This window comes from Thamnophis sirtalis, unplaced genomic scaffold (assembly GCF_051295495.1).
Source record: "Thamnophis sirtalis isolate CommonGarterSnake01/CBP01778 unplaced genomic scaffold, rThaSir2_p1.2 scaffold_13, whole genome shotgun sequence".
Classification (NCBI taxonomy): domain Eukaryota; kingdom Metazoa; phylum Chordata; class Lepidosauria; order Squamata; family Natricidae; genus Thamnophis; species Thamnophis sirtalis.
In genome coordinates, this window is record NW_028261393.1 from 52,417,695 (window position 1) to 52,432,694 (window position 15,000).

Below are 15,000 nucleotides of genomic sequence, written 5' to 3' on the forward strand. Positions count from 1 at the left end.
CCAGCCATGTGACTGGATGGGAGTGGCTTGCCGGCCATGTGACTGGGTGAGCGTGGCCAACTTGTAAAATGTGGTGAAACTCACTTAACAATGCTCTTGCTTAGCAACCAAAATGTTGGCTCAGAAACTCTGGAATTTGAAGCACGCAAGTCTTAAAGCTGTCAAGTTACAAGACCCTTGCACCCCTAACCCTTTAGGAAAAAAAAACCCATGGGTGTTCAAACTTGACAGCTTTAAGACTTGTGGACTTCAACTCCCAGAATTCCTCCTCCAGTCATGTTGGCTCAGGAACTCTGGCATTGAAGTGTTCAAGTCTTAAAGCTGTCAAGTTACAAGACTCTTGCACCCCTAACCCTTTAGAGAAAAAAAAACCCAGGGGTGTTCAAACTTGACAGCTTTAAGACTTGTGGACTTCAACTCCCAGAATTCCTCCTCTTGCTCTTCATCTTGATGATGGGCGGATGGGCGGGGGGAGGGAGCTGGAACCGGTTATAAATGTCACTGTAGATTTGTGGAAGCTCTTCTATAGAAGAGGTTAGAACTGGTAGGAACCCACCCCTGTTGGAGGTCTTCTAGTTCAACCCCCTGCTTAAGCAGGAGACCCTACACAAGGGCTGTCAAATTCGCGGCCTGGATGTATCACACGCTGGCCATGCCTATGCCCAATTTAACGAAGGGTGGGGAGTCACAATACATCTTGTGATGCATATTTGACATCCTTTCCGTATACCATTTCAAACAGGTGATTGTCCAATCTTTCCTTAAAAACCTCCAGTGATGGCTCACCCACAACTTCTGAAGGCAAGCCGTTCCATTAGTTAATATCCTCATTGTTAGGTAGTTTCTCCTTTATTCCAAGTTGCTTCTCTCCTTGAGTGGTTTCCATTCATTGTTTCTTGCCTTCTGCAGCTTTGGAAAATAAGTTGACCTCCTCCTCCGAATCCCATCTTCTAGCCAGTGCAAACTGGCAACTACCCGGAGGAGGGCCTTCTCGGTGGCTGCTCCGTCCCTTTGGAACGAACTCCCCGTGGAGATTCGGACCCTCGCCACCCTCCAATCCTTCCGGGCTGCTGTAAAGATCTGGCTGTCCCGGCTGGCCTGGGGCTAAGATTATAGCCCCACTCGAATTGTGTGATTGTTGCGTTTTTCTCTTTTAATATGCTGTATTGTTTATTGTTTGTTGTTTCCCCCTCCCTTTTGAATTGTGAGCCACCCTGAGTCCCCTTAGGGAAAAGGGCGGCATACAAATAAAGGCAAAAGCAAAAGCAAAGCAAAGCAAAAGCAAATACCGGAATCCTGCTATCATGTCTCCCCTAGTCCTTCTTTTAGCCAAACCCAAATCCCGCAAGCATTCTTGATCTATTTTAGTCTCCTTTAATCTTCTTAATTGCTCTTCTCTGCACTTTTCCCAAAGTCTCAGCATCTTTTTTGCAATGTGGTGACCAAAACTGGATGCAGTATTCCAGGTGTGGTCTTACTAAGGATTTGTAAAGCGGTACTAATACTACACGTGATTTTGATTCCATGACTCAAGGATTGTATTAGCCTGGGCCTTCCTATAAAGGACCTGTTCTGACCCCCCTCGTCCTACACCAAAGCACGCCGAGACAAAGATAGTTCAAGGATTTATTAACACACAGTCCAGACGTTGGCAGCAATCCAGCACAGACTAACCTTGGCAGCAATCCAGCCTACCAAGCTAGCCACGAGAGTTCTCCAGCTCTAGTGAATATGTTGACTCCTGCAACGAGCATGTGCACAATCATTCCTTTTATAGTCTTGAGAAGAGCCTAATAACCACCAGCTGAGTGCAATTATCCCCTGTAACTGTGTAACTGTTCCTTACGCCTATTAGCTCTCTGTTGCTGGGCATCCAGGGCCAACTCCCTTGTCTCCTCCCCACTGCTCCAATGCATGATGTCATGATCACAGTCCCTTGTCTCCTCCCCACTGGTCCAAGGCTCAGGCGCCTCCTGGTGGCCAACCAACCTCTCTGTGCCCTACTCGGAGTCAGAACCTTGTCCAGGGTCCTCCACATCCTCCAGAGCTGACTCATAGGGGCCCTCGCTGTCGGAGTCTGGTGGCAGCTCCAACAACTCCTGCTGGGCCACAACAAGACCCTTCCCTTAAGCTATTCAAGGCAACCTATAAGTGGCTGAGAGCATCTTGATCTGACTCATGGGAATTTAGGAAATTGCCTTTTCCTGGTTGATCATTCTTACTCATGGCTGGGAGAATATCTCTAGGTCCCCAACTCTACTTGGCCAATCTAAGGTTTAAAATTGAGGTCTTAGTTCTTTGCCATTGATCTTGGATTATGACCTGACTTGAGAAGCTGTCCTGGGCCACCATAGAGTCCATTGGTTCATTAAACTCAGAACTTTTGGCTTGTAAGTACTATCAGCCCCAACCAGTACCACCAATTAAAGAAGGATAAACAATAGCAATAGCACTTAGATTTATACACTTCCCCTTAGTGCTTTATAGCCCTCTCTGGGTAGTTTACAATGTCAGTAACCTGCCCCCAACAATCTGAGTCCTCATTTTACCGACCTCGGAAGGATAGAAGGCTGAGTCAGTTTAGGGTGAGGACCAAACTGCTGGCAGTCGGCAGAGCTAGCCTGCAATACCGCATTCTAACCACTGCGCCACCACGGCTCATATTATTAATAGGATTACAGTCAGAAGTGGTAGTTCTGACAGGCTCTGGAGAACCAGTAGCGGAAATTTTGAGTAGTTCGGAGAACTGGCAAATTGGTTGGCCATGCCCTCTGTTGCCTCCCAGCTGATCTTCTTATGTTGCCCTGAACAGGAGAACGGAACTGGAAAGCAGGTTAGTGGAGGTGGGGAGGTAATGGGGATTTTGCAGTATCCTTCCCCTGCCATGCCCACCAGGCCACGGCCACCACGCCATGCTACACCCACCAAGCCACGCCCACAAAACTGGTAGTAAAAAAGTTTGAATCCCACCACACTGATTACAGTCCAAAATGCCTAGAAAACCCTAGCTTTAAAACCCCTTGTCCTGTTTTATGCCACTCCTGTAGATTATATCTCCTCCTGTTCTTGCTGGGTTCCCTTTGTAAAACAGGATCCATCACTGAACCAGGTGAAAAAGTAGGTAGAGAAATGTTTAAACGAAATTTAAATGGCTTTATTATTATATTTTTTTCAAGAAGGCAAAGCAGGGAGCTACTTATGAAGATTTCAGCCTCTTGGCTACAATAACTCTGCTAATTCTGGGCACCGGCATCTTGTGGAAGGCACAATATGTCAAATGCACCCTGATTCCATCACATGACTGATCCAAACGTCATGCTTCATGGCGTGTTCATTAGAAGACCATGATACAGTAGATATGAGGTCACGGAAACCCGCCATCCTGGGCCCAAGGTTTGGGAAGCCAGGCTCTGCCTGTCACAAGCCAGGACAAAGGGTGAGTGATGGAGGAGTAACACCTCCTTAAAAAACCTTGGTCCAGCTGGCCCGGCTGGTGGCACCTCGTAAGGGCCCCTTTCCAGGGTTACAGGAGAAGAAGGTCGACGGTTTTGACGATAAAGAGGAGCCTAATGGCAGATAAAGCAGAGGGATTGTTTCCGCTTAGCAGCATCTGTACTTCAGTGAAGTAGCTGTGAAAAGATATCTGTGCTTCAGAGGAGCCGCCTTGGACCAGTGGTGAAATTCAAATTATTATTTTTTACTAGTGGTTCTGTGGGCAGGGCTTGGTAGGCATGCCTGGGGAAGGATACGGCAAAATCTCCATTCCCTCCCCACTCCTGGGGGAAGAATATTGTAAAAACTCAATTGCCACCCCACTCTGGGGCCAGCCAGAGGTGGGATTTGCTGGTTCTCCCAACGACTCAAAATTTCTGCTTCTACTGGTTCTCCAGAATCTGTCAGAACCTGCTGGATTTCACTCTGCCTTTATACCTGCAGGAGGTATAAACTGCCTTCAATGACAGATGGAGTATCACATTGGTTGGAGGACTTCAGTCATAGCAATGGTAATGCCTGGTCAAATTTTGAATGATGTCAGCTGAGAGTCATGCCAGTCATAGCAAAAATGCATGGACACATTGAACGCGGTAAGGAAGACTCAGTGGTGAGGATAGCTATGTGTCTGAACCCTGATTGGTGATGACTCATGGCAAACCCAAGAAAAGGTAGATGGATCGCATCAAGGAGGACATGAAACACCTGGGTGTCAACCCTGGATCTTGCCAAATGTAGATGGTGTTGCTGACAAGTGGCATTGTGGCTTGTTGGCTTCCAGCCCCTGCAGCAGTCGAATCAGAGGAGGAGGAGGAGGAGGAGGAGGAGGAGGAGGAGGAGGAGGAGGGGTGTGAATCAGGGTCAGCATCAAGGCAACCTGAGAGGGGGAAGAGGGAATGGAGCTGGCAGAGACAGAGAGAGACCCAAGGCAGAGCCTGGGCCGTCCATCATCCCTCAGATGGAGAGTCAACAGCCCCCAGGTCTGGAGGTGGCTGATGATAAAGAGGAGGAAGAGCTGGGTCCAATTCCTGACGCATGGATGTGCAGAAGGCAGTGGAGAGGAGAGCAGTGAAAATCTATGGGCAGGTCCTTGGGATAGAAGAGCCACCGCTGCTAGCGAAACCCCACCCTAGCTCTGGGGATCAAAGGCAGAGGGCAGAGATGAATAGATGTGACAGACAACTATTCATCTTCCGGATGGACAGACTTATTAGCCTACAGCGAGCGAAAAACTTTTCGCTGGGGTTGCTGATACTCCTAATATAGTGGATCCTGCCATAATGAGGGAATAACGTTAGGAAGAAGAAGAGAGATGATGTCGTAGGTCCACCCCAAAACACCCATGTTTTTGTGAATTCTGCATCTTAGCCCTAGGCTTACTTTATCTCAAGCAAACTATACCGTGGGTAGCTTTTGTGTTCCTGAATACTCGAAGGGAAGTGGTCATTGCCCTAAACAGCTACTCAATGGACCAAAATATACAACATCATCAATGGAATTAAAGAGGAGAAAACAGAGAGATCTCCTCTCTATCTCCAAGCATCCTCAAAATCCAGGAGAAAGCAGCCCAGGTGCACCCACCACCCTATCCAGGGGTGGGTTTCAACCGGTTCGTGGCGGTCCCTGCGAACCGGTTGGTCGCCGAAACCAGAAGTAAGTAACTTCCGGGAACGGCAAAGGGCGCGCCCGCCCGCGGTCCTTACCTGGTTTTGACGAGTTCTGCGCTTCCACGCATGCGCAGGATGCATACAGCGCCTGCGCGATCGTCCAGGAGCAGCTGGAGCGTCGCGCAGACGCTAGTACGCATGTGTGCACCGCGCGCATGCACGAGGATGCCGCCGGCCCCGTTCCAACCGAACCGGTTGGAACGGGGCGAGAAACCCACCCCTGACCCTATCCTATTCCCTGCAGCCTTGACCTCTTCCCTGGATGAATTGTACGTGACAGTCGAAACATTTCCATCCAATTTGATTGTCTCTACCCAGATATCATTCAGTCATTCTCTATTCTTGAAGAACAAAAGGAGCTAGTCAGCTCACATCAACATCCTGGATGCCCTCCCAGGTCAAGAAGATGGAGATAAGGAGAAGAGCATTGCATAAGGGAACGAGGGATGGAAGGTCTGCAAAAGTTCTCTGTGGAACGGATGTGAATGGGATGATGGCCCTGCTATTAAAAAAAAAAGATATTGAGACTCTAAAAAAAGTGAAGAGAAGAGTAACCAAGATGTTTAGGGGACTTTAGGCTAAAACGCACGAGGAAGGGTTGCAGGAACTGGGCATGGCTAATCTAGTGAAGAGAAGGACCAGGGGAGACATGATAGCAGTCTTCCAATATTTAGAAGAGAAGAACAGAGTTGGAAGGGACCTTGGAGGTCCTCTAGTCCAACCCCCTGCTTAGGCAGGAAACCCTATACCACTTCAGACAAATGGTTATCCAACATCTCCTTAAAGACTTCCAGTGTTGGGGCATTCACAACTTCTGGAGGCAACTTCTGTTCCACTGATTCATTGTTCTAACTTTCAGGAAATTTCTCCTTAGTTCTAGGTTGCTTCTCTGCTTGAATAGTTTCCACCCATTGCTTCTTGTCCTACCTTCAGGGGCTTTGGGGAATAGTTTGACTCCAGGAGTGGGTTCTGGCAGGCACTACTGTGATACACCTTGGGAAGCCCCCCCCCCCCCCCGGCGTGTCCCACAACAGGGCTGGTACCATGGCAAGCAGAACCACTATTCTGCAATAGCATTGCGGCTACTGTAACAATGCCACATGCTAATTATAATAAATAATCCCGCTTGCTTTCTGCAACAGAATTCGTTTCTGCAGATTCCACCGTTTGCCGAGGTATTTCTCTTTGCAGAACGCAAAGAATGACCAACCTGTCCTATATCCGATGGAGATCCGATTCCATCTTCTTCTACAGTAAGGTAAAGGTTCCCCTTGCACATATGTGCTTGTCATACCCGACTCTAGGGGGCGGTGTTCATCTCCGTTTCAAAGCCGAAGAGCCAGCGCTGTCCAAAAACATCTCCGTGATCATGTGGCCTGCATGACTCAACGCCAAAGGCGCATAGAATGCTGTTCTCTTCCCACCAAATGTGGTCTATTTTTTTACTTGCATTTTTACATGCTTTTGAACGGCTATGTTGGCAGAAGCCAGGACAAGTAATAGCAATAGCAATAGCAGTTAGACTTATATACCGCTTCATAGGGCTTTCAGCCCTCTCTAAGCGGTTTACAGAGTCAGCATATCGCCCCCACAGTCTGGGTCCTCATTTCACCCACCTCGGAAGGATGGAAGGCTGAGTCAACCTTGAGCCGGTGAGATTTGAACCGCTGAACTGCAGATAACAGTCAGCTGAAGTGGCCTGCAGTACTGTACCCTAACCACTGCACCACCTCGGCTCTTAACGGGAGCTCACTCCGTTATGTGGTGCTAGGGATTCAAACTGCCGAACTGCCGATCTTTCTGATCGACAAGCTCAACGTCTTAGCCACTGAGCCACCGCATTCCCACTTCTTCTACAGTAGGCATGACTAATTTAGTCATTTGGTTGAATTTGCTTGATTTAAGCTTTTTTCCCCCCATGTTCCCACTATCCATAGCAACCTATCCATCAAATCAAAACGACACTTGTTACTCTGCATTCCCACATACCCACCTCATACCATTTAGGGCCAGGAGATCTTTTTAAAAAGCAGTTTTCCTAAGGAACCACACTCTCGCACGGATAAAAATTGGCGAACAATCTTCCCACACACAACCATTCAACCAAGATATCTGCTTAAATTTTGTGGTTGGTTATTTTTGTTTTTTTTAGAAAAAAGAAAATGCAAAAATGAGCTGCTTTTTTTTTTTTTTGTATTTGGGGTCGAGGTTTTTTTCTGATTTTTTTTTAAAAGAAAAAAAAATCTTTCCTTTACAGTTTTATTTACAAAATGTATTAAAACTCTTTGTACAACGCCCCATTCAAATGAGGCTCGGGAATTGATGCTCACACATGCAGTTTAGCCAGAAGTTCGTTTGGCAAGGATTTTCTCTTCTTCTTCTTCTGTTTTTTTTTCCTTCTGTTCATGAAGTGCAATTTCTAACAACCAATCAAGAAACAACCTAAAATTACTTTTCGAACCCCCCCCCCAAAAAAAAGGCAAAGAAAAGAGGAAACCAAAACATTTTTTTTTTAAAAAAATGCCTTTGAAGGTGCTGTGGCTTTATCTGCGCAGCTTCAAATTAGTAGCAGAGATATTTTTTTAAAGCAATTGATACTCCCCTCCCCCATTTTAAAATTAACATGCACGTTTTTTTAAAAAACAAAACAACCCATTGACCAAACTTATCACTGGCATAAAGCCTTCACTCTGAAAAAGTTATTCTCGTTTGATAAACATACATTTCTTTTTATACAGCTTCTATGAAAATGTCTCCCTCCCCCCTATTTTTTTTATATTTTTTGTTCTTTTCTCTTTTTTTTTTTACTTAAATACAACATGTTTTTGCACAGCATTTTGCATTTCCTTTTGCTGGAACATTATAGCATTCAGGAATTTAAAATCACAGTTTCAGGAAAAAGAGCAATTTCTTTTTGCTTAACATCTCTGTAAAAAAAAAGAAAAAAACCCACACACGCGCGAATGCCAGCTTGTTCTTCGGGAGAAAATGTTTCCCGTGTGAATTTTCTTCTTCTTGTTTTAATGTTCCATATTTTTTTTTTTTTGTGACAATGAAATGAGCACTTCCCCCATTTTATTTCTACAGGCTCTTCGTCTTATAATGAACTATCAAATATATCATCAAAGATCTTTTGTCTTCCTTTGAATAAGCTATCAAATATATTTCCAGCGACTTATTTCAAACATTGTCTTCTCTCTCTTTTTTTTAAATTATTATTATTATTATTTTAAAGGAAAAATATATATCTATCTATCTCTATGTCTTATTGACATTCTTAAATTGAATTAATATGTCCAGTATGTCGTTAATGGAATGAAATGTCGCAGAGCTGTCACGTTTTATATTAGAGGTAATTAGTAGGCAGATTTTTCTCCCCCTCTTTTCTTTTGGAAACTTAATTGTGGTTTATCTTTTCATGCTGGATGGATGAAGGAGGTGTGTTTCCTTTGGCCATTCGAAACCAGCCTGATTCATTTCGCATAGCTCTGCCTAGGTTTCTTCGCCATCCCATTATTCCAAGACCTTCATCCTCCCACCCCCCCAACTCTGAAAACCTGCAAGCCTATTTAATTAGAATCATCGGTGATTAAACCTGAATTATTATTATTATTTTTAATCCTCTCAACCCTACCGCTGAGCTCTCCGACGTAAGTGGACTTTGGATGGATTCACACCCTTGTTTACGTCTGAAAAACTGTAAGGCAGTAACGCTTAACTCCCCATCTTGAGTGTCGAATTCTGGAATGCATTATATACTCTTTACGAAACTCAAGATGATTTTTTAAAAATTATTATTTAAAGGAAAAGTAAGTAGCCGTGGGAAACAGCTGAGAATAACTACAGTAAGTTACAGAAACTGGTCCCCTTTAATATACCATTCTGTCTTTTTTTTCCCTCTCTCTCTCTCTCTCTCTCTTTGTGACGTGAGGTTGAAAACCACAACTGCTTCACCTGAGCACAGTGCTAAAGTTACCTGTTTAAATGACAACGCAAAGATGAAAAAGGATGGACAAGCCCGCTGGTCATTTCAATATTCAGTGATAAATCAGTTTTGTTCTGAAGAGATATAAGTACGTTTCTAAGGGGACAACATAGCAGAGAACAACATTGGGGTAAGTTACTTCTCAAAGCTCTACCGGATCATTCTATGATTATCGTTATTATTACTCAAGGAAGCACTTGGAGGTGATCACTAAAATGGCTGGGACACCTGCCTACCGGCCTGATTTCTCTCTCCAAAGTGACTTTTAAGAGAACAGTTGAAATGAAGTGTGTGTTTGTGTGTGTGTGGTGCGGTGGTATAAAGGTGGAGCTCTCCCCTCCCAATCAGGAGGCTGTGAGTTCAATCCTAGGTAGAGGCAGATATTTCTCTCTCTGGGCATGATAAGAATCTATCTGCCGATTAAAACTCCGCATTGGCGACAGGGAAAGGCATCGGGCCAGTAAGGGCTCAGCTCCATTCAGTTGTCCCAACTCCACCCCGCAAGGGATCACAGGTGATGGTGTGTGTATGTGTGTGTGTGTGTGTATGCGTAGACCTCATATATAAAATATATATATATGATATATATGAAGTCTACAAGAGTGATGGTAGACAGAAAATTCTGGAAAGAATAAAATGGCAGGAAAATAGCATGAAAATATCCCAAATTTCAATGAACAGACAGTTCCAGGAAGAGAAGCAGTGGATTTCTGAGGTGTATTAGGAACAGCGTAACATTTTAATAAGCAGAGAAAGAGGGGGCGTGAAAATCCTTCCTTTCCCCCCCCCAAAGATCGTTCATGTTTTCTGTGCAGCGGTATCAAAGAATGGCTTCTGTTGAACGTTTTCTTTCTTTCTTTCTTTCTTTCTTTCTTTCTTTCTTTCTTTCTTTCTTTCTTTCTTTCTTCTTTCGTTTTTACAAGAATGATTTCCACGTCTTTTGTTTTGTCTCTCTCTGTCTCTGCCTTTATGAATATTGTCTGCTGAGCGGACTGGTCTCTTGCCACGTTTTTTGTTCATTTTTCAAGCAAAGCAAAAATATTATTTATTTATTTTTTCTGATGGTTTTTGCATTGTTTCTAAAGTCTTAAGAATCTCCTGTTAAGGCACTGAAGGAAAACAAAACGAAACGAAACGAAACAAAAAAAGAGAATCCTGTGAAAAGTTCTTGGCACCATCATCAGTATCGTGTCGAAAACCGACACCCGGGAGAGAGAGTAAAATTGGCTCAGGTGACCAGGATCACTGAAGTAACTGGGAATCTCGGTTGTTCCTCCCTTTGCAAGCCATGATAAATGCAGGATCTGTAACGAGATGACAAAAAAGCTGAGCTGCAGAAGCAAAATCATACGCAGGGACCAGGAAACAAACACCAGAGAAAGGAGGGGGAAATCACCTCAGGGGTGGGATTCAGCTGGTTCAGACTGGTTATTCACCCGGGGTTCTGGAAAAGGTAAGTCTTAGCGCTGCTTTCAAACGCACTGCGCGCAAGCGGAGCGTGAGTTTGGCGTGCATGCGCGCTCAATGAACTGGTTGTTACGCCAGTTGACTCCCACCACTGGATCATCCCCTTACTAAATTTTCTTCTCCTCCCCCTTATTTTCTACGGTTCAGTGATATAACTCAAACAGTCCACCCTTCTCATTTTTGGCGCTGCGCCCTTAAGATTTCGGAGCAAGCGACGGACCTGAGTAGAAACCAAATCATTGGCCTGAGAAGATTGTTCAAGATATTCATTTCCTGTCCCAAAGGTGCTTTCTCCAAAAGGCAAAGTGGACTTTCTTAGTTTTCTGAAGAAGAACTGAAAACATTTCGCTTCTCAACCCAAGAAGCTTCTTCCATTCTGAAGAAGAACTGAAAACATTTCGCTTCTCGACCAAGAAGCTTCTTCCATTCTGAAGAAGAACTGAAAACGTTTCGCTTCTCAACCCAAGAAGCTTCTTCCATTCTGAAGAAGAACTGAAAACATTTCGCTTCTCGACCAAGAAGCTTCTTCCATTCTGAAGAAGAACTGAAAACGTTTCGCTTCTCGACCAAGAAGCTTCTTCAGTTCTTCTTCAGAAAAAACAATAAAGAAAGTCCAGTTGACTTTCATAAAAGCATTTTTGGGACAACCATGGCCTGGATGATTAAGAATCCCCATGTAGTAGCAATGACCATACAGGAGACCTCACCATACATCTGACTTGGTTGATAAAAACCAAGATTCAAAGCTGCTCTTTTGGTCCGGTTAAGTAGAATTAGTGCCCTCCATGGAAAGGAGATATGTGACTATTTATTTTGTCAGCTGTCTGTTTTTATAAGTTCCACCACAAGAACAAAGAGACTTAGAACTTCTCTCCTCAAAATTTCTCTTCCATTGGACAACAGGAGAAAGACCTCTAAAAAGTACTTACCATTGCTCCACAGTTCCCCTTAATAACATACAAGTGAATATCACATATAGAAGGTTTTTATAAAAAAAAAAATGGAGAAAATATCAACAGCATCATTTTATATGTGTGTTCCTGGATGGGTCATTAGTTTCAACCAGATTGAATGTAGGGCTGCAGAACTAATGAGAAAAAAAAAATGAGATGCTGACTTCAAACCCAGATTTAAAGACTCTGCAAAGGAGCAACGGATTCATATTATTTAAGAATTAACTGTAATTTTTGGATTTAAATTGCTAGCTTCAGAATCTTTGGTGGTGTGCGGGGGAGGGGGGAGGTAACCAAGGGTGGGATTGAAAAAATTTAGCCCGGTTGCTGGGTGGGTGTGGCCACAGTGGCCACACAGTGGCAGGGCTGGCATTTTTGCCCTCCCCAGGCTCCAGAGGCTTTCCTCGAGCCTCTGGAAGGGCAAAAACGGCCTTCCCCGAGCTCCAGAATCCCTCCGGAGTCTGGAAACAAATCTGTTTCTGGATTTCCGGTACTTCCGGAAGGCCTGTTTTTCGCCCTCCCAGAGCCTCTGCGCCAGTGGTGGGATTCAAATAATTTAACAACCAGTTCTCTGTCCTAACGACCAGGTGGGTAGGCGGGGCTTAGTGGTCACGTGACTGTGTGGGCGTGGCCAACTCAACATTACTCAGGTCAATGGGCACTTTGCCTTAGCTGGAATAAGGGTTAACTGGAGAGGCAGTTTCTGTAAGCAGGGCAATAAAGATTAAGCTAGAAACAACACCAGAATGTTTCCTTCCTGCCTTCCTTACAGGATTAGCCCTGTAAAGCAAAAAAAAAAACCAAAAGAAGATTTCTTCCAACAACCGGTACTCTGAATCTCTTAGAAAGTTAAGAACCGGTTCTCCCGAATAGGTGCGAACTGGCTGAATCCCACCACTGCTCTATACAGGCCCTGCACTTACCTGGCATGATGAACAGGCCTCATGGAGACTCCTGGGTGGGCTCAGCCGGTCCTTGTAACTACCAGTTCAGCGAACCAGATTAAAATTAACATCTAGTTCGTCCAAACCGGTCCGAAACGGCTGAATCCCACTCCCGAATCCCACTTCCTTGAATGCAACAAATGAACTAAGGAGTTTATGTAGCTCAATGTAACCGTGTCAAGTTGATGGGTGAACAATCCCAATTCGAATGAAGTAGACGTTGCATTAACATTCCTTGATACTCTTAGATAACTGCTTTTCTGTTGAAATGATTGGATGGGATTTCAGCCTTGATAATAAGTCTCCCTTTAATATATGGCTCTCCAAAGCTGACTCAAGTAGCTGGACTTTCCTGCTCTTTACTGCAATTTATTGGAATTCTGAACCGAGAGGGGGAAGTGATTTATCATCTTTGAGAAATAAATAATCACCAATGTCCATTTCCTGAGGAAAAGGTGTCACGCCAGGGAAAAGATGGATATCATCCCATCTCAAGATAGTACTTAATCTATGTAAAAATATGGCTTTAATATTCTTTCTTTTTCTTTTCTTTGTAAGTAAGTAAAATCTTTATTACGGTCAAAGACCAGCAATACACATTAGTTTTTACACTATATTAAAAAAATACTAACATTAAAATATAATTAAAAAGTATTGACATTAAAAGTGGATAATAACGTAATGGTCCAAAGATTATTAGAGGTATGTCCAGATAATTGGTACAAGATGGTACTATACTTCTGTAGCCAATTTTTTTCTTATGGACATTGCAGCAGCACAGAATTTTGCCACTGCATACGTGGTAACCAGGTTAGTGTCCTGGAGGAGAAAGCCTAGATAAAAATGGTCTGCCCTCCCTGGCAATCTCTCTAATAAGGGGAGAATATGTGCAGACCTACAAGCTCTGTATAGCTTGCAGTGTAATAGAACATGTGAATTAACTTCCACTTCTCCTTTACCACATATACAAACCCGTTCTGCTATAGGTGTTCTCTTATACCTGCCCTGGAGGAGTGCTGAAGGAAGAATGTTAAATTTGGCTCTGAAGAAAGCTATTCTTTGTTTTGGGGAGATCAGATCATTTAGATATCTTGCTTTAATATTAAATCCTGTGCTTTATCACAGCAAGTCCTTCTGACAGAAACAGGGGTGTGTTGATAGACGAAAATATTTGTAGCTTGGGTGTGGTGCTCTCTGAGCTTGGTAACCAAACCAAACCTATTCCAGATGTCTCATTACCAAACTAGGTAACATTATCAATGCATTAATATTGTTTTCCAGTTTGGTAATGAAACGTCTGCAATAAAACAGCTAATTTCAAGGGACACCCCCCCCCCCAAGATGTATCAATGAATGAGCCCCTTCCATTGATGGACTCTACCAATTGTTGATTGACAAACGATTTAAGAATCAACTTTGCAAATCAAGAAAAGGGCATTTCTAGGCGTCTTGCAGTCCAACGTCCCAGATGTTCGTAAGTACTAAAACGTTACTCCAGATGCAGAGGGAGAAGACAAAACACCAAAACACGTAAAAAAAACAAAACCCCAGTGGGTTTGCTTACTCAACCTTTAGCCATACCACTAGATCTTTACACTTTCTGTTCCGTACACGTTGTATCCTTCTCTGTACGTGGCATAATTCTGGGTATTGGGTGCAGGAGCTGGCTTAAAGTTTTGTGTGTTCTTTGTGAGTTTCATTCGTTTGGACTCTGCCCGAGACTTGTAACAAAACTCTATCAAGGCCACCGTCATGGCAAGCCCGAGGCCTCCAACCAGGATGTAAAATACCCCTGCCACATTGCTCAAGCTGAGTGCGCTTGTCTTGTCCTAAGAAAAATGAACCAGATGGTTAGCTTCAGAGTAGTAAAATCAACAGACAGATGGACATTGTGCTACTTAGGCAAAAGAACGAGAGGGATTTGCTACGAGAACCTAAGGCTTTTCCTGCGTTTGAGCGTAAAGCTCTTCTTCACCCAAATATTTCAAAATACAATCATCAACATTTTTGATAGATTAAAGTTACAAATCATGCCCCAGAAAAAGAAAAGAAAAATTAAAAAATAAATAAATTAAAAAGGCTTTATAAGAGGAACACACCCAGAAAAGACAGTTTCATTCCACCCCCAACCCTCATCCATTTCTCGAGTGCTAATTACGCACAACGTCATCTCTGTGCTATTAACCACGTTTCAGAGTTTTTATGGTGAGTATGACTGTGTATCGTCTAATCATCCCTTGGAATGTGTCAGGTATTCCCACTGGAGTGGGGCTGAAGAAAGCAGGGTGAATTTAAAGAATTTCCAAAAAAGAAAAAGAAGAAGAAGAAGAAAAAGGGGGGGAAAAAAGAGGGAGGAGAAAAAGGCCTTTGAAAACGGTTTTCAACGGAAGTCTATAGATCGATCATCCAAATTTGACGACTGTTTTTCCCTGGCATCCTAATAGCCACGTCGTAAGATGCTGGTCAGTTAGTTTTCAGGCTGAGCTGGCTAA

General features: G+C 43.8%; 1 protein-coding gene across 1 annotated transcript in view; it reads right to left on the reverse strand.

Moving 5' to 3' along the window:
• Positions 1-9,862: 9,862 nt before the first annotated feature.
• The window catches only part of GRIA3 (glutamate ionotropic receptor AMPA type subunit 3), a 172,259-nt gene continuing 167,121 nt past the window's right edge, over positions 9,863-15,000 (reverse strand). Inside the window, 2 exon segments of the mRNA XM_087727511.1 lie at positions 9,863-10,448; positions 14,078-14,337. Of these exon segments, the coding sequence (XP_087583637.1) occupies positions 14,092-14,337 (246 nt within the window). The 3' untranslated portion in view covers positions 9,863-10,448; positions 14,078-14,091.